This window comes from Camelina sativa, chromosome 6 (genome assembly GCF_000633955.1).
Source record: "Camelina sativa cultivar DH55 chromosome 6, Cs, whole genome shotgun sequence".
In the NCBI taxonomy this organism is placed as follows: Eukaryota; Viridiplantae; Streptophyta; class Magnoliopsida; order Brassicales; family Brassicaceae; genus Camelina; species Camelina sativa.
In genome coordinates this window covers 81,722-100,773 of record NC_025690.1, presented here as the reverse complement: position 1 = coordinate 100,773, position 19,052 = coordinate 81,722, and the positions used below count along the sequence as shown (strand labels likewise).

Below are 19,052 nucleotides of genomic sequence, written 5' to 3'. Positions count from 1 at the left end.
AAGCTCTTAATGCTTCAACAACCTGAATTTGTAAGCTTAAATAACAGTCAATGCTAAGAGAACTTCATTTTCTTCCATCTCCTCTCCATTTTAATCCTAGAAAACATTTATCTTGTTATATATCATGATTCTTGGATAGTGATTAAGTTGGCGCTGGGTTTCTTCCGTGGTGACTTAAGACGACGTCCTTGGTGTTTGACATTGCGAACAACCACCGTCAGGTTATTTTCCGGTAGATTTCGTGATTTTCCTTGTGTTTTTGTTGAAATTAGACTTCATTTGTTAGTCGAACCATCATAATATAATGTAAAGTCTATTATTTGGTCAGTTTTGCAATTTAAAGTTTATCCAGTTTCGAGCCCGTATACTAAAATGTTAGTCTCCTTAATTTCATTTGGAAACAAAAAAATATGTCTTAGACTGCATTATAATAACCAGTGTAGACTGCAATCGAAATTAACTTTTTGAAACTTTCAAAGAAGTATACTTTTTTTTATGTTTTGAATTGCATAACTGACCCAAAAATTAACAAAGGAAGACAACAAAAGAAGTCAACAATAATAGTAGACTTCAAAAGGTGTCTGCTTTATTAAATTGTAATTGCAAAAATAGACCACAAGTAATAGACTTCACAAGTAGTCTCTGTATAGAGACTTGTTTATGTATACAATGTTGACATCAACATGAAGTCCTCAGAATTTGAAAACCAATTTGCAACAAGTTGGTGAATAATTTTAAAGATTTTCTTGTTGTACTCTTTGACATATGATGTACTGAGTACATGGAGTCTCTGTTGGTGGTAATATGCTTTGTTCCAGGATGCACATGGAGGGTCGTAGCCACTGTGAAGAATGATCCAAACACTTTTTGGGTCACCAAATATCTGAACGTGCATATATGTTCTATTGTGGACCGCGTAGCTAACCGTAAGCGTTGCACCTCAAAATATATTGGGAGGCTTTTCATCGACCGTGTAGGAATAGTGGATGGTGTTGTTCCACAACATATCAAAGATTCAATGAGGACAATGTTCGGCATGATGTTAGATTACACCACTTCGTATAGGGCTTTACAATATGCGCAAGAATATGTGAGAGGAAGCGCGGAAGATGGATATTCGAAGTTGCCTTACTGTATTCGGAAAATAGAGCAGTCAAACCCGGGCAGTGTCGTTGACCTTGTTGTTGATGACGAGAATAGGTTTAAGTATCTTTTCATATCTTTCGATGCTTCAATCCGTGGTTTCAATTACGTTAGGCGAGTTATTGTGGTTGATGGGACCCATCTCAAACAGTGTAAGGCGAGTTATTGTGGTTTCATCTCGACTTTGACGCAGAACACAAGAGGTTAGAGGAGATGAAAGAGGTTGCAGAAGCTGATGTCAAACAGTGTAAGGTGCCTCCTCCTATTGATTGGGGCAAACTTGATGTCCGTCTCGACGATTAGTTGCATCACCCAAACTCCTATTGGTATTTAATTTTTTATTTTCTACCTATTTCTATTTTTCTAGTTGTCAATTCCACATTTCTACATGAATAATGAATATATATTTCTATTTCTATTGGTCAACTCTACATGTCCATTGTTTTCAATATCCATTAGAAGTATATAAGTTAACTTCAGTAATATGTCTACTTGGCTTTCGTTGTACGCTATTGCTTAGTGGAGACTACAAGTTATTAATATTTAAATATTAACTAATGAGGACCAGACAAGTATAAAAATAAACAGAGGCGACCAAAAAAAAAGGAAAAAAAAAAAAGAAGAAACATTTCCGGTTCTCTCCTCTTTCTCTCTCTTTTTTATATGTAACCACTTTCTCTCTCTTTTTGTATTATTTTATTAATTTTTACTAAGATTTGAAAATAACACATTCCCCTATAAATTTAGAAAGCTATCATATTTTATATTATTTTACTTTGCTTCTCGGTTTCGACAACAGTGTAGAGTGAGTATCGTAGGGATAGCAGGTAAAAAAGCACTTTGCTGGCATTTATTGAAACTTTGTAGATTTCTCGGCATTAGGTCCGACAACATAAGGATGAAGCACTGTTTTACATTATATTAATAAAAAGATCCCACAATATAGATAGCACCTTATCATCAGAGTTAACCATAAAATTTAACTACCAAAGTGAAATTCTAATTCGATTGAACAACAATATTCCTTCGAAGTCTATAAGTTAACTTCATAAAGATATCTACTATGATACGCTATTGTTTAACAGAGACTATAAATAATTAATATTTTAATAACTAACTAATGAGGAACAGACAAATGTACAATTATAAGGATGAACCACTGTTTTAGTGAAAATAGATAGTTACGAATAGAAGAATGGTAATTTCGTTTACATAGAGGTTAATAAGGAGGATCCCACAAAAGAAACAAAACATCATCCTAATAATTCATACATAAGTCATACAAATTTAGAAAGAAACAAGTTCTTAGTTAGTCTCGAATTGGGGGAGGATCATATAGCCCAAAATCCTCGAATTGGGGGAGAAACAAGTTCTTAGTTAGTCTCTTCTCCTTTCGTGAAAAACCTCCGGGGAAATTTTAGATTGTTCGCCTCCTCCATTCTGCAAAATAAGATTATGTTTGGTGTGGTTTTGAGATATAAGAAAGACAAAAATGATTAGTCTACAATTGAATTGAAAAGGAAGTCTACAATCGATTTGAAAGAAGCTAACCTTCAGTTTAATCGAATATGAAACGACGGCGAAGACGTTAAGATGAAGCGGCGGGGTTGGATAATACAGAAACGTTAAGCTTAGGAAGTCAAAAAAAACAATCTGAAAGATAGAGATTCAAGTTTAACACAAAAGTAAAGGGAAAATCAATTGTTAGTGATAAGCGAAATAGATAAGCGGAAGAGGAAAGTTAACAAGAAAATGAAGACGGAATTAGAGATAACAATATTGTTATCTGAGTTTTTAGGTTGTATAAAATAGTAATAATTATAATAATCCCGGTTTTATAAAATCAAAACCGTTTTACTCGAAACAGTATCAGAAAATTGTAAAGAACCCGTTTAAAACCGGATCCCGTTTATTGGTAAACCAATTCTCGCTTATCGGTTTCTTAAACAAATATAATATTACCGCCAACTAACGTCAAATTAATTTATACCTTGTAATGATTATGTTTACGACTTCTCTGGCAGACTTCTCCACGAGAAATTGAACCGTCTACAAGCCCATCAAATCAAATTAATACATGTCAGATCTAGTAGACTTCTCAAGGAGACTTCTTCCTGGGAAACTGAAACATACTTTAACCTGCAAATCTATCTAATCAACCAAATTAATACATGTATGATCTAGTAGACTTCTAAAGGAGACTTCTTCCTGGGGAACTGACTTTAACCTGCAAATCTATCTAATCAACCAAATTAATACATGTTCGATCTAGTAGACTTCTCAAGGAGACTTCTTCCTGGGAAACTGAAACATACTTTAACCTGCAAATCTATCTAATCAACCAAATTAATACATCTTAGACTTCGATGAACCCGTTTCTATGATATATGTTCACTTAACTGTGATGAACCCGTTTATTTGCAAATCTATCTAATCAACCAAATTAATACATCGTTAACTTCGATGAAGTTCAATATAAATTTTCTAATAATTACCCAACCGTGAATAGAACTCTATACTTATAATTATATTTAAAACAAAGTGATATAGAGAAAGTTTCTATTATTACCCAATCCGTGAACAATCTCCAATTCCTCGTGGTTGTGATGATTTATATTGACCATTCCAATGAAACTGAAAGATTAATATCACTTTGTTGGTACGGTCCGTGAACAGTTACCAAATTCTCTGTCGTGAGGATGAAATTTTTTAAGAGAAAAGAGATGAGAGAGGATGGATACTTTTTTTGGTTGCAGTTTTAAAATAATCTCAAGACCCACTATTTGGGTTATATATATGAGACGAAGCGGTTGCAATGAACAGTTACATATAAATAATTAATTAGTAAGGCAAATCGTCGCCTCGAAGAAAACCAATATGCAGACTTCAACGTGTGACTTCTTTACACAGATTAAGTAGTAGACTTCATAATCTTAATTTCCGACAATATGTAAACAGTTATCAACTGAATTGAAATCAACGAAGTAATCTAACTATTACAAAAACTGAAGCAAGTTCACAGATTACAGACATAAATACGCCATTCAAACAAACAGACACGATGAAGAAAGGTTCACAGATTTTAGAACTTAATTGAAAGATCTACGAAACCAAAACCAATGAGATTAATACCACGATGAATATTATACCGGTGATTAAGACATTCTCGACCACCCCCCTTACACGCCGAACTGACAGACGTAATTCTTTCATCAGGTCTTTCACCTTGTCTAGCTCCTGCTGAACCCACAACATTTCATCATTTTCCAGGATGGCTGTTATAGAATCCCTTTGGTCAGCAAGTCCACCTCTGATTGCCTGAAGTTCTTGCATAATAGCCTCATCCCACCATTTCATAATATGGTCATCTCCATCCTATACAATAGAAATAAATAAACCATGAGAATATTATATACTCAAATAATAACAACAATTAATCCACCAGACAATCTAAAAACCTCATGGTTATTGCATCCAATGAATATTCTTCCAGGATTGTCGGCTGTGGTGGAACATTTCATAACGGTTTCCCTTCCGCATAAACATTTGTCAGGATTTCCAACTGTTAGGCCAAGAAAGTTTACTTATGGTGGACCTTCACTCCATACTTGCAAAGAACTAGAAGATGGCTGAGTGTAGCTGTGTAACCCCATATATGTGTGCAAAATGAACAAAAAACGATGAGAACATATATATTTACGAACAAAAATATTTACAGCGTCACAAAAGCAAATCGCCGACGATAAACCAAAAAACACTTATCTGAGATGTTCTTGAGATTCGAAAAGAGAAGTCTGAGAATCTGAATTTCCGAGAACACAATTTCGGAAATTTTGGAGAGAGAAATTTCGGAGAGAGAGATCACGTAAGAAACTAGGTTTGACCTATAGAAAGAAGTATATATATCTTTAAATTATCCGGTTAGGTTAAAAACAAGGAATCGGTACAATTTCGGTTAGGTTCAGCTAATGGTTTGGTTAAATTATCGGTATTAATATAATATTAATATGATATTAATAATTGATGGCATAACAAAGTCGACCACGAAAATTCCACAGAGAAGTCTACTTAAGCAAAACCCTAAATCATATAATTTTAACATAATCAGTGTTTCCTCTCTTAATGTGAATCGTTTATAGGTAAATTTATTTTGTTACAATGCAGGAAGTCTATATGGTTAATATTTGGTCAATAGGTTTATCAAATTATTTTTTATAGATTTTTTAATTAAAATTTAAACTATAATTAAAGAGTAGACCTACCGTTATGTCTTCACGTATACTCAATTTGTAATCTACCTTATATAAATCTATTGCAGACTTTCTCCGGGTTGCATCTGTCATTTCGGCTTGTGTTTTTTGTTTGGTCGTAAGGGAGTCAACTGTAATTTCAGTACCCTTAGTGGTTATGTTTCTCAAATATCCAATATGAAATCTATTATTGTATTCAATGCCAAATAAAGATATACAAAATGCAATTATCCCATCCATAATTGGTTTTGGTGTTGTTATTTGGTTAGTTTATCTACCTGTCAAATGATGCCACAACTCATTCCACGGTGACACGGTTCACAAACGTAACACTGACACGTGTGGTGCAGTTCATGAAAAATAAACAAAACTAACAAAATTTGTTGGAGAGAACCAATCCAACAAATTTGGTGGCTTTTTGTAAATTATATATATTGTTTAAGGTATTCTTATGTTGTTTTCTTGGCCTAGCTACTTTTCTTGAGTCCTTTGCCACGTGTATGTGTATCCATGTACTACTACTACATACGGATACGTTTCCAAAATGATAATGATATTTTTTTCTTTTGGGGGTATGGTATAATAGGGTAAACTAACAATCATAAGATTCGAGAATCTATTACTCCATCTCTTTGCTTCATCTGTAAACACACACAACTTTATCTTTGATGCCCCTCTCTAAATCTAAACCTGACTGAGAATAATTCGGAAATCAGAGAGAAAGAAAGGAAGCTTTTGTGAAGGCTTTAGCGTCAGGAAAGGTGAAATTAAAAAAAAAAAAAAAAAAATACGATTCTCGTCTTTTAAGTCTCCTTTTTCTTCGCTTTTCCACTTCTTCTTTTCTTCTTTTCAGACAATAACAGAACAAAACGGTACAACAACCATCCTTTGCTCTTTTCCTCCCTGTCCTAAAATTTGGCTCTGCCTCTCGCTTCTTTCTCTGTTTTTGGTTTACTTTTTTATCTTAGCTTTCTAGCTATTATTATTTTGTCTCCTAAGTACTGTTTCGTATAAGCGTATTCTTGATTCATTCGAAAGCTTCTTTAATTTTTGGGGGTAAAATTCAGATCCCTTGGCGTCCTTCTTGTTCCTTGATTTTTTTAACTTTTTATTTTCCATGTTTATATAGTCTCGAGTAAACCGTTTCGATAAACTTTTGCAGCTTTTGTGTTCTGGTAACCAAACTAGCTTTTGATTTAGCTTTACCTTAACCACCATGGCTGGCAGAAAACTGTTTGCTTCCATCTAAATGTTTATCTTCATTAATGAGCAGCTTCTAATTTAATCCACATGTTCATGTTGCGTACGGAATCTCCTTTAGCATTGAATGCAAATGCTGACCCCTAACCCCATTATTTTCTATTCGCAGCTAAAAAAAAGATATAAGAGTTGTTTCTTCAGCTGCAAGTTTCTTTCTATACCGTGATAATAGAGAGAGGCAACATGGGAGATCACTTCGTGCTGCTGGTGGATCGGTTGATAACAGAATCCACCATCGAGGCTGCCATTCAGAGAAGGAACCGTATGTTGCAAGCTAATACACCCGTCGAGGAATGTACGGTCCTCGATGAGAAAACGCTTGAGAAGCTGCGTAACGGTGATCTGTCAATGGCGCAGTGCAGGATATGTCACGACGAGGACTTGGATTCAAGCATGGAGACTCCTTGTTCTTGCAGCGGCAGCTTGAAGGTAATCAGAGAAACGTTCCCCAGTTAAGAGAACATAGGTCTGATTAGATGATCCATGTTGTTGTTGTTGTTGGCAGTATGCGCATCGGAGGTGCGTGCAGAGATGGTGTAACGAGAAAGGTGATACCAACTGCGAGATTTGCCATCAGGTTTGTCTCCTCCTTCTCATTGTCCCTCTCTCTCTCTCTCTCTTTCTCTTTTCCTTCTGAACGCAGTAGTCTCATCTGATCATATATGTATGATTTATTTGTTCAGGAATTCAAGCCGGATTATACAGCACCGCCTCCGTTGCTAGAGTTGGGTCATGTTCCTCTCCATTTCAGGGGAAACTGGGGAATCTCTCAACGGGAGCATCGTTTCATCACAGTTGTACCTGCTGATTCCACTTTTATCGACCAACAATATCCTCTTTCTTCCACCACAAGCTTTATCTGCTGCCGTTCCCTTGTCCTCATTGTACGGACAACCACACTCTCTTTCTACCCCCCACCAAACCAACACTTTGACGTCTTTACTCATGTTTATGTTTGTAATCTGCAGTTCATGGCTCTTCTCATTCTCCGACATACTCTCCCTCTAGTCCTCACCGGATCAAACCTCCATGTCTTCCCTTTGTTCACGGTGAGTGTATCACTCTCACAACAGATTCAAGGGGAGTAAATAGGTGAGCCCTAATTGATTACTTTGGTTTTTAGTTGTTGTTTCTAAGAGTACTCGGAATCATGCTACCCATCTATGTCGTCACCAAAGCAGTCGCTACCTGCCGCCGCCATTCTCAGACCTCAGACACCTCTTACTCCGAAGATTCATCGGATGATGAAACAGAATCATGGCGCCTGCCTCAAACGCAATCTTACATTATAGGCGTGCGATAAGCACCATTATTTTCTTTCACACACACACAAAAGTCAAACGTCACTGTAAATATAATTTCTGGTTTATACATGTAAAATGTTGGATTGGTTTAACAGATTGAAAAAAGAAAAGAAAAGTATCTCATTGGCAAAGCTCCCTTCTCTGGTGTTTTCCAGATCTGCAATGCAGATGCAGATAGACAAAGACTCATCTTGAATTTCTTACACAACAATAGTCCGATACAAACACTATAAAGACTCCTATAAAAGATCCCAACGTTCACAAGTGTCTCTGTGTGTGTGTATCCCAAAATTCAAGAGAAGAATCTGGACTATCTTTCAAAATCAGAGACAAAAGTTACAAGGAAACGACCTGCAGCAAGCGAATTCCGGATCCCAACTCCAAACAAGAACCCTTTTGTTTGTTCTCTGTAAGTTATGAAAACATCAAGAGCTTTCTGTAGTTTAGTTCCAGCTTCTCCTCGGCCTGAAAAGAAAAGGTGGCCACAATTGGTAAGAAACACAGGAGTTGGTAGCTACCACTAGATTTATATAGATAGATGGAAGTAATACTTGCGATTCTTCTGCTGTGTCCTCCAGTAACAGGCAAGCGCCCCAAATGCACAGCTGGCGATGGCTATTGCCAATGCAGCTCCAATCGGCACAACCAGAGCGTTGGTGGCTACTGTCAAGTCTTCAGTGGCTGGAACAGTCTCTTCGTTGCTCCCGATGACACTCTTTTCCTTGTAAAGGGAGACGAGCTTAGGCCCATAGTAGTTCTTCAAAAAATTGTAGACATGGTCGTGGTCCCACTCTATGCTTTTACTTGAGAGATAGCACAATGGGCAGAGCTCCTTTGGTGGCCATATGATCTTGGGGAACTTGGGGTCACCTGTACCAAGAGAAGCTTCGTCCTTCATGAGCCTCTCGTTGACCTTGTTGTGTGTGCTCCACACCCACAAGACGAAATCACGTGCCTTTTTGAAAGGGGTTTTGACACTATCCATGAAACGCATGCATAAATGTGGCTTAGACGTTTAGTTGAGCAAATACCACGATTATTCGAGCTATGAGTTGTGTTTTTATTGTTACCTCAAACACATGTCGTTGAAATGCAGGCGGCATTCATCACACATGAAGAAGTTGTTGACGAAATCGCATATTGCCGTGAATGCAAATTGACTTTCTCCATCCTCAACCCTCACGGAAAGTGAATGCATCAGAACCCATAATCCACAGCTACAATCAAGCATTTACGGAACACTTCATATACTAGAGGGGAAAATGGATTGAAGGATCACGGTAACAAACTACAGTACCTGAATCCACGAGTATCGTTCTTGCTGCCACGGCAAAACATCTACCAAATAAGATATTAGGATAATCAGATCTCTAATGTGGATATACAGGAAAACAGTAATAGAGTTGGTAGCTAGCACTCACGTAGTATCCACGTGGAACATCCTTTCCACAAATAGGGAAATTTCCCAGGGTATCCTTCCCTCCAGATTTTTCATAAGAGCAATTTCCAGAAGGGCATAAATCATCATAGTTCACTAGAATTTCTGCAGCTCCTTTCCGACACCTATAGAATATCATTTCACAATTAGTGTAGAAAAAGAGAGTAACCATCGAAATGCTTGTGACGGCATTAGAGTGATGAGACTTTAGTTTACCTCCTGGAAAGATGATGTGCTGCTAGAAGCTGAATAAATCTTATAAATGAAGCACTTGTTTCAGATGACTTAATGGCCTGTAGATGTCACGAAACTACTTATTCATTGACAAAACTGATCGAAAGGAAGAAGGTAATATACATACACAATAATCATACAAATTTCTCTACCTTCTGCAGTAAAATGATATCAAAAGCTTCTGCGGTTGCTTCCTCAACGTCATACACAGCCTGAGAAATCTGTGGCAAATCAGCACCCGGAATATCTTAAAGCTGTTTAATCTTAAAAGAAATGCTAATAATCTCAGTAAAACTAAGCAGAGATCAGTCTCGAAACCTGGTTGTAGTCGGTATGATTCGACAGGGCATGTTCGTTTTCGAAATTCTGATCATCCAAGGCATAAGAACTGCAAAATATGGAGAGAAAAAAAACAGAGATAAGCCGGATGTGATTTTGGCAAACTAGCTCAGGAAAATTATAGATACACTTAAAAGCTGGAAAAAAGTTCAGATATACAGTTGAAGCCAAAGCCGAAGATAAAAAGTCCAGGGCATTCATGGCACAAACCTGTCTATCTGCTTGTTAATCCAGTTGAGCAAACGGTCAGCTGTGCGGCCGTCATCAATAACAAGGATCTCGCTTTTATCCTTTTGAGGTTCCCAAGTGGCAGAGACAAACTTTGTAGGAGGACCCCAAAAGAGCATTGGATAATGAGAAACAGAGAACTTGTCACAGAGCTTGGTATTCGTCTGTGCTGCCAGGGAAGTCATCATATGGTGACGGACTTAGCATCAGAAAACAGTGAAGCAACAACATAGATGAACTTAATTTAGAACCGACCCATGAAGTAAGTACCTTCAATGCACAATCAACTCTGGTCATCAAAACGATTCCGGGATGTATTGCGTCTGGTCCATTGAAGAGCCTTGCGACCTTCTCGTAATGAGGCTGCAGAGTATAAAAAGGGTTGGTTTTATGGAATGTCAATTAAAACAGGTAGAAGAACCAAAGATGAGGCTTATGTTGTTACCTTGTAGTTTCTACAGGCAGGACACCTAGAAATAATAAAGTGAAACGATACACAGATCAGTATACGTCAAAAACTAGTACTGTGGAAAAAAAAAAAAAAAAGCATTTGCTAATCATCTATTAGCAAATGATTAGAAAGAAGCATCACGAATAGTAAGGAAGGAGGACCATAATGTTAAAAACTCTTAATTTCTGATAAGAACACTTGCAACGCTACTAGATCCAGCAGCACCAAACTTTTAGGTAGAACAAAAAGTGCAAAAGAACCCCCACCAACCAAACCCAAAACTGGAGATTTTTTTTTTTAATTTCAAAGCAATCCAATTTTAATAATAAAATGGTCTGCGGGATTAGGGGAGAACTGACCAGTGAGCGAAGAATTCGACGACGGCATACTTGGCGGGGGTGTCTTTAAGAACTGAATCGAAGTTGGAAGTGTTCAATTCAACAGCTCTGTCTTTTTGATCGGCGATTTCCCGGAGAATCAAGCGCGAGCCAGGGGTGGAAGACGCGGCGATTACAAGGCCGAAGAACAAAAGCAGATGCACCAAAGACATCAAATCGAATCGAAGCGTCCTATCGAGAGAAGACGAACCCCTCCTCTGAGATTTCAAAGTTTTTAAAAATCTTTTCTTTTTTTTGGTTTTCTCTTCTCAACAAAAAGGAGGAAGCGAAGAAGATCTACAGAAGAAAGCTTCTTCCCTCCTCTTCCATTGAGAGAAACGAAGCGCTTTGTGATATAGAAGCTCTGCAACGACGTCGCACTCTGTGATATAGAAGCTCTAGAAGCCCATTACTAATACACTTTTCATAATGGGCTTTATTCATTTAATTATTTTGGGTCCTATTGGGCTATTTATCAATACAGTATCACCTAAAAACTTGATCATATTGTAATATTATAATCGAATGTTTTTATTTTCTTTTGTGTATTAGTATTAAACTCATAATTTTGTGGTGGACCTTGGCAGCCAGGCAAAAAGAAGACTATAATTAGGTGGTCATGTGCACATCCCTCTAATAGTAAATAAATAATAAAGGCTACTTAACTGATAAAACTAGCCGGCTATTGGAGAATGCCGCAGATCCACTTGCACTATATAGTACAAACTCCTATTTTAAAAATCGGTCTAGGCAGCCGTGTAATCGCCGGTTATACGCTAGGTAGCTCTCTGCCGCCGCGATTTAAATCCAATCAGCCAAAAAATCGGAAAAAAAAAATTGAAGTTTTTGATGTTCTAACTATGATTTTTGTTGTAGATCTATCATGTAAAAGCTAAAACTATAAGAATAACAAAGTAGAATGAAGAATAATTGCCAAAAAAATGAAAACCCAGCTTAAATGAGGGTTTTCAGATCGATATCAATGAGGAAGTAGATGAGGACATTTTCGTCATTTTGTATTCATTAATGAAAAATCGAGAAAAAACCAAAAAAGAGATTGGTGAGGCTCGAACATGTGAACTCTGGATTGTACGTACCACTACACCACCGAAGAATCCTAACAATATGTTACAATTTTACTATATTATAGATGTATATAGATAAAACCCCTAAAACTAGTCCCCGATTAATCCCTGATTTTCCGATTAATCGTTAGGCCCTCACTCATCATCCGACTAGCGCCTAACGATTTCTAAAACAGGGGTACAAACATATGAAATTGTTTGCATTTTACTCGTATCAAGAGTTTTATGTTAATCTATCATGTTATTATTTGACTATAACAATTTGAATGCCTTAAATATAAGAAAGACCCAGCAATTTAAAATGTTATGTTACTTTGATGTCATTGTCAATATTGAATGATGAGCGTAGTAGTAGTAGGTGGACAAATGCATTAGTTGAATCAATCTTGAATGGTATTGTACTAGTTTATGTTCTTGAACATTGTGAAGCTTATCTCTACGAACGATGGAAACAAACCAAAAAAGAAAAAGATGGAAAAAGACCAAATGTTTTACAGCACTTCTTTTGTTTCTTTTAGGTGACTAAAAAAAATATGCCAATTTGCCATATATATACAGTACTATATATTTAAATAATCTTGTCAGCATCTAGCAAGCAAGCAAGCAGACAGTATCCACCATAAATTTTAAAAGAAGCAGCCTCCCCTCTATAGTCTATACCCTTAATAATATGGCTGGCTTTTCGGTGATATGCCTTTCTCTTTTTTCATATATTTCTCATCAGATTTTACAGAGCTAGACATTCACAACCTCAAAATCTTGAAATGCAGCCGAGCAGTCTAAAATAGGTTTGCATTTGCCTTATGATTTAACCTCTTTTTAAGTGAAGCGTAAGTTTGAATAACCGAAAGTTTGGGGTAAATCTAATGTAATGAAAGATCAAATATATGAGGGACTAAATGTGGTAAAACCAAAATCACGAGGGGCTAAATGTGTTATATTCACTGTGGCTTTCTCTCTCTATAGTAGTCTCTCCCTCTCCAACCAAAATACGAGAGAACCAATCGTCTTTTAATTTTTTTTCTCTAGAGCCTCATTTTTGCTTCATTGACCTCTCTTTTTTTTGAAAATCCAAAAACTCATCCATTTCTCTCTCTCTCTCTACATTACCCGAATCTATCTCTCTATCTCTTTGGATACCCTCTTCCACTAATCGTTGCCAGTTTAATCGGAGCTTTAGATATCTCATCAAGGAAGGAGAGGCTTAAGGGGGATTTCCTTTTTCTTCTTTTTTTGCTTTGCTTGGTTTCAATCAATTCGATCCATTTTATTCTTTCCCCCAATCTTGGAATCTCCGATTCGACTACAGCTTCTTCGCCGTCACATCGATCGGAGACGTGCTTTTTTTTTCAACGGCCAATTGGAAAAAAAAAAAAAAAAATCAAATTCATTAAACTTAGATTAGATAGATAGATTTAGATAGACCTCAGGTCAAATCAAATCCAACTACGACGAGTACTGGCGGCAAGGACGGACTGTGTGTTAGCTGTTTAAAATCCGATCGAACGAAGGAACGATCGAAGTCGGAGATGTTGGGCGCTGGATTTCAGTTGACGCGTGGTCGACACGGCGAGGATCCATTCTACTGTTCCGCAAAAGCTCGCAGGGCCAATCATCAGCGCATCGACGACGACGTCTCTAATGTCCCACAATCTGCTCCTTCCAAGGATTACCTCAGCGATTCTAAACATTTACTCCCGTCCTCCGCTACTTCTTCGTCTTCTCGTAGTAATCTTCAACGGTTTTTAGACTCCGTCACACCATCCGTTCCCGCCCAGTATCTCTCTAAGGTTTCTTTCTTTTTACAAACTCAAATTTCTTCTCATACTTGCCTTCTTTGTTGTTGTTGTACCTATATGTATATGGATATGGTCTTTGTTGTTGTTGTTGTTGTTGTAATGGGGGGCGGGGAATCTCTCTGCAGACATCGCTACTTGAAAGAAGAGCCGATGATGCTGCTGCTGCTGCTGTGCCTTACTTTGTGCTTGGAGATATTTGGGAATCATTTGCTGAGTGGAGTGCTTACGGCACCGGAGTGCCTCTTGTTTTGAATAACAACAACAACAAGGAGGATCGTGTTATCCAATACTATGTCCCTTCTTTGTCAGCCATTCAAGTCTATGCTCATTCTCATCATCATCCCTTTAATTCCTCTCTTCAACCAAGGTCCTTTTTTATGCACCAATCATATATATCCAAAAAACATGTTTCCTTGTTTTCATAACATAGCCTTCGCTCTTATATATATATATGTATATATGTATCACTTTTCCTGTGGCAGGCGTCCAGGTGATAGTAGCGATAGCGATTTCCGGGATTCTAGTAGCGATGTCAGCAGCGATAGTGATTCTGAACGTCTTTCTGCTAGTCTGCACCATATCTCATTGACAGATCAACTTCACGACGAAGATTCATCCAGTGATGACGGCGAACCTTTATGCTCTCAGGGTCGTTTGATGATCTTTGAGTATCTTGAAAGAGACCTTCCTTACATCCGCGAACCTTTGGCTGATAAGGTTTTCTTCCTTCATTTCATTCTCTCTCTACTAGAAGAACCTCACACATTATATATTTCAAAAGATACTAATTGCTCATTAGGGGGTTCCCAAAAACTAAGATGGTTTGTCTGACCTGGTAACTTTTTTTTTTTTGGTCAACGTCTGACCTGGTAACTTAAATTTTAAAAACTGATGCTTAGAATTGAAAGATGGTAATTTGGGTCAATTGTTGGCTATCAACTAATCAGAACTGTTCAATCTTCTCAGGAACTGGTCTTCTACTTAAACTAGACCACATTTTTTTCTTTCTTTCTTTGACAATAAATTAGACCACATTCTAAACTCACACAAAAATGGGAACTTGCGTGAGCCTGTTGTTAATATATGGGCTCCCACTCATGACTAGTGCCTATGTTGTAATACAGGTTTTTGACCTCGCAGCCCAGTTTCCCGAGCTGAAGACGTTGAAAAGCTGTGACTTACTTCCGTCAAGCTGGTTCTCTGTGGCATGGTATTGTTACTCGTGCTTTTTAATACCAGTTGCTAGCTGCCAGTTTATTTCTGTTTATGTCTCTGAGAATCCATTTTATTATATACTTTTGCAGGTACCCAATTTACAGAATACCCACAGGACCAACACTCAAGGACCTGGATGCTTGTTTCTTGACGTATCATTCCCTACACACACCGTCTAGAGGTAAAACATAACTGTTTTTGTTCTATTATGAGGAAACTTGCTTTGGAATTTTATCTTATCAGCCATGGTTCATTTTTACGAATGTTGAAACAAAAATACTTGAGTGGACGCAAAATGTAGCAACCTTTTAGTAGCATCATTTGACTATTGATCAACTCGACATCATAACTAGATTGGTGTTCAGCAGAAGAGTTAGAGACAGGTGTTGCGAAGTCAAAATTTTGTTTGAAGGATAATTGTTTGGTAGATAGATGTTTTCACATCGTTGGGCTATTATTGTAGGTGAAGATAGTGCACAACCAAGGGAGAGTGAGAAGATGTCATTGCCTGTATTTGGGCTTGCTTCATACAAGTTAAGAGGTTCTTTGTGGACGCCCGATGGGGGTTCAGAGCACCAGCTCGTGAACTCTCTGTTCCAAGCGGCTGACAAGTGGCTGCGTTCTTATCATGTCAGCCACCCTGATTTCCTCTTCTTCTGCCGCCGTTGAGTAGGATTATAAAAAGGAAGTTTCGATAAGAAAAAGTGCGAAAAGATACGAGCTTGTGAAGCACTTTGAGTGAGTTTTAACAATAAACTCAAAAACTGTTGATATGAGTTTTAAAAGAAGTTGCTTCGTTTTTTTTTTTTTTAATTTAAATCTGTAAGTTATAGATAAACGAAATTTGTTTGGTCAGATCAGATGATGTATGTAAACCCTGGGCTAACCGTTTTGTTGTATACACCAATTTCATTGTTGTCTGCAATAGAAACTTTTGGAGTACTACAATGTGAATGTTCAAACAAAGTTAGTTGACAAGGGAAAATGAGATGCCAATGTCAGGTTAAAGAGGAACCACAGATTGCCATATATGTTCCTCCATTTGCATGCAATCTCCATGAGGAAGTGGTTCACTTTGGCTGGGAGATGTTCCCAGAGCGATTCAAGAAAAAAAACTACAAAACTCAAAAATTGGGCCTAATCAATTTGAATCACGAATAAGAAGATATCGAGCCGTTGATAAGATTGATGGGCTTTTACCGTACAGGCTCTATAAGGAATAATGGGCTCGTGAGGCCCAGACATTTCATTCTTTAACCCTAATTTTGAGAGACAGAGAGCATATATATAAAATCTCTCATCGCCGTATCGCCTCTGAGAAAATCCGTTCCGAGTTTAGTAGAGAGAGAGCTCCTACCACACCGAAGAGGTTAGTGTCGTCTGTATTTGGATTCTTCTCTCATCACCTCTTCATCCATCGATTAGTATCGTGTTCCTGTTTCTCGGATTCAGAAGGTAAAACAAAAAAAAAAAAATCAAAATCTGGTGTTGATGTGCAGGATTTAGGAAATGGCAGAGTCGAAGGTTGTAGTTCCGGAGTCGGTGCTGAAGAAGAGGANCGAGTATTACCATTTCCAAAGACTTGTTGCGATATTGTTGCCCCTTAATCTGTTGTTCCTTTGAATTATTTTGCAGTATCAATGCCATTGACCCTAAGACCAAGAAGATTCTCCAGCTTTTGCGTTTGAGACAGGTTCGTGTTCATTTCTATGTTGTTTGTTTGTTGCTGTGGTATATTTCTAATGATAGGTTTTGTGTAATTGATGAGGCTTTGTAAAAATTGTCACTAAATAAATGCTAGTGTGTTTCATCGCCATGTAATTAGGTTTAGGACCTAAGAGAGAATGATTCTGTTGTGCTTAGTCTATTGATAATCAACTGGTCTGTTATTGTCACTTGTCTTAGTAAAGACAACTATACAATATGATCCATTTGGTATTGATTTATGATTGAATTTGGTATTGTCTAATGCAGATCTTCAATGGCGTTTTCCTTAAAGTCAACAAGGCCACTATGAACATGCTTCGTCGTGTTGAGCCCTATGTGACTTACGGGTATACATCTCAGCCTTTCTAACCTTGAATTTTAGGCCATGATAGCAAGTCTTTTATTCACAGACTGACCTCTCTTCTTTTTTAGGTTCCCTAACTTGAAGAGTGTCAAGGAATTGATCTACAAGAGAGGTTATGGAAAGCTAAACCACCAGAGGATAGCTTTGACTGACAACTCTATCGTTGAGCAGGTTTGTAGTCTGCCTCTGTAACACTAATTTCTTAAATGTTGTTTTGATATGAAGTAGTTGTACTCACGACTTCTTCTTCCATACACAAACGAAAACAGGCTTTGGGAAAGCACGGGATCATCTGCACTGAGGATTTGATCCACGAGATTCTAACAGTTGGACCTCATTTCAAGGAAGCCAACAACTTCCTGTGGCCATTCCAGCTCAAGGCACCACTCGGTGGCCTCAAGAAGAAGAGAAATCACTACGTGGAAGGTGGTGATGCCGGAAACCGTGAGAACTTCATCAATGAGCTTATCAGGAGGATGAATTAGGATGTTTTCTTTATCAATGTCAAACTTACCTGTGTTTTCATTATATGCCTCCTCCTTGATTTTGATCTCCTTTCTCAAGTTAAAACGACATTTTGAATCTTCTCTTTTATTGTCTATGGACCTTAGTATGGGTTGTGGACTACCCCACTTTCTTCAATGGCTTTTTTATGATACAGTCCACTTCTTGATGTCGATTTACTATCTACCTAGATCAATCGGTGACAAAATAAAAAATCTTATATCTAAACAGAATGCAATTTTTTGGCATTCACGACACATTAAACTTAGCAACATACAAAAAAAAGGCACTGGTCCGTTTAACTATCTCGAGTCCGCAATATTTTAAGTTACGCTCTAAAACATCGAACCATAACTAACAAATTATCATATCACTAAAGTCAACCCTTTGAGATATGTACTAATCTTTTCTTTTTTGCTAAAAGATATATACTAATCTTCAATTTGGATCATTGTGATATGATTATTAGATTTTTGCATGCAAATGTTGTGTATCCTATATATTAAGTTGGATTGAATTTCTTCATATGTATAATAATATTTGTATATAGCACATAAACACATAATGTATTACATTCATTTGAAATTATGTAAAAAAAATTAAGAGATGTATATACTGTAATTTAAAATGGAAAGATATAAATGAAAAAGGTAATATATTGCTGCTTAAAAAGTAAATACAAAATTAGAAAACCGGGGTTTAGGTAAAATATCAACAAAGTTACAAGATTTTTTTGCGTGCAAATGTTGTATAGAGACATATGAGTGTAGGAAACGAGCTCCGTGGCGTTTGGTATATTAATTGCTACCATAAACAAGCTACGATTACAGTTAAATAAAGACTAAAAAGCATGCCGAAAGAAGCTGACATGAGGAGATTTATCTTACTTATATAATCACGATTGACTATGGTTTATGAATTGTGAACATTGCAAGTCTCGTTTAAAGAATCAAACACAACATAACCAATGTCTCTTGTAAATCAAATACTTGGTGAAGGAGCAGGTGACATTATAATCTGCTTTAGCATTTTCTTAAGAAACTCTTTCTTCTCATCTACGGCTCTACTTACTGATACTTTTTGAATAAATGTATGAAAGAAGAGACTTACACGCTTTACCATACATTGGAAATGTTGTTGCAGTGGCGGATCTATGTGTGTGGAAGGACAAGATAAACTCGGGGATAACACTTGTAACGGCCACACTTTTCTGGTTCCCCTTGGAGATCATGGAGGCTCGAATTGTTCCACTTCTCTGTTCGATCCTGTTGCTCTTCATGCTCCTCCTCTTCCTTTGGGCCAAGTTCGGACAACTCTTTATAACACGGTACCTACCAAAATACAAATATATAGA

General features: G+C 37.3%; 4 protein-coding genes and 1 long non-coding RNA gene across 7 annotated transcripts; 4 read left to right on the top strand and 1 right to left on the bottom strand.

The window, feature by feature from the left end:
• Positions 5,852 to 8,080, top strand: LOC104789888. 3 transcript variants are annotated; one of them, XM_010515540.2, is made up of 6 exons: positions 5,852 to 6,154; positions 6,763 to 7,082; positions 7,159 to 7,230; positions 7,337 to 7,537; positions 7,622 to 7,702; positions 7,777 to 8,080. In XM_010515540.2, exons 2-6 carry the CDS (start codon positions 6,837 to 6,839, stop codon positions 7,954 to 7,956), a joined length of 780 nt encoding a protein of 259 aa, XP_010513842.1. In that variant the 5' UTR covers positions 5,852 to 6,154; positions 6,763 to 6,836; the 3' UTR covers positions 7,957 to 8,080. The 3 variants fall into 3 exon arrangements, with proteins under 3 accessions (XP_010513842.1, XP_010513841.1, XP_010513840.1); XM_010515539.2 differs by lacking the exon at positions 5,852 to 6,154 and adding an exon at positions 6,171 to 6,265; XM_010515538.2 differs by lacking the exon at positions 5,852 to 6,154 and adding an exon at positions 6,272 to 6,449.
• On the bottom strand, positions 8,034 to 11,382 carry LOC104789889 (sulfhydryl oxidase 2). Its single transcript, XM_010515542.2, has 12 exons — positions 11,007 to 11,382; positions 10,642 to 10,666; positions 10,467 to 10,559; positions 10,179 to 10,360; positions 9,948 to 10,017; positions 9,782 to 9,850; positions 9,612 to 9,688; positions 9,379 to 9,520; positions 9,255 to 9,295; positions 9,028 to 9,174; positions 8,509 to 8,934; positions 8,034 to 8,422 (listed from the first exon to the last, which is right to left on the bottom strand). Exons 1-12 carry the CDS (start codon positions 11,195 to 11,197, stop codon positions 8,401 to 8,403), a joined length of 1,485 nt encoding a protein of 494 aa, XP_010513844.1. The 5' UTR covers positions 11,198 to 11,382; the 3' UTR covers positions 8,034 to 8,400.
• Positions 13,048 to 16,071, top strand: LOC104789887. Its single transcript, XM_010515537.2, has 6 exons — positions 13,048 to 13,899; positions 14,034 to 14,275; positions 14,391 to 14,625; positions 15,033 to 15,118; positions 15,213 to 15,304; positions 15,587 to 16,071. Exons 1-6 carry the CDS (start codon positions 13,639 to 13,641, stop codon positions 15,790 to 15,792), a joined length of 1,122 nt encoding a protein of 373 aa, XP_010513839.1. The 5' UTR covers positions 13,048 to 13,638; the 3' UTR covers positions 15,793 to 16,071.
• On the top strand, positions 16,399 to 16,673 carry LOC109133461. The gene is made up of 2 exons (XR_002038547.1): positions 16,399 to 16,492; positions 16,623 to 16,673. It is a non-coding gene; the product is annotated as an uncharacterized LOC109133461 (long non-coding RNA).
• On the top strand, positions 16,688 to 17,867 carry LOC109124453 (60S ribosomal protein L7-2-like; the record flags this gene model as incomplete). Its single annotated transcript, XM_010520236.1, has 4 exons — positions 16,688 to 16,816; positions 17,098 to 17,177; positions 17,263 to 17,365; positions 17,464 to 17,867. Coding segments are annotated over 4 exons (528 nt in total), but the record flags the coding sequence as incomplete, so codon positions are not given.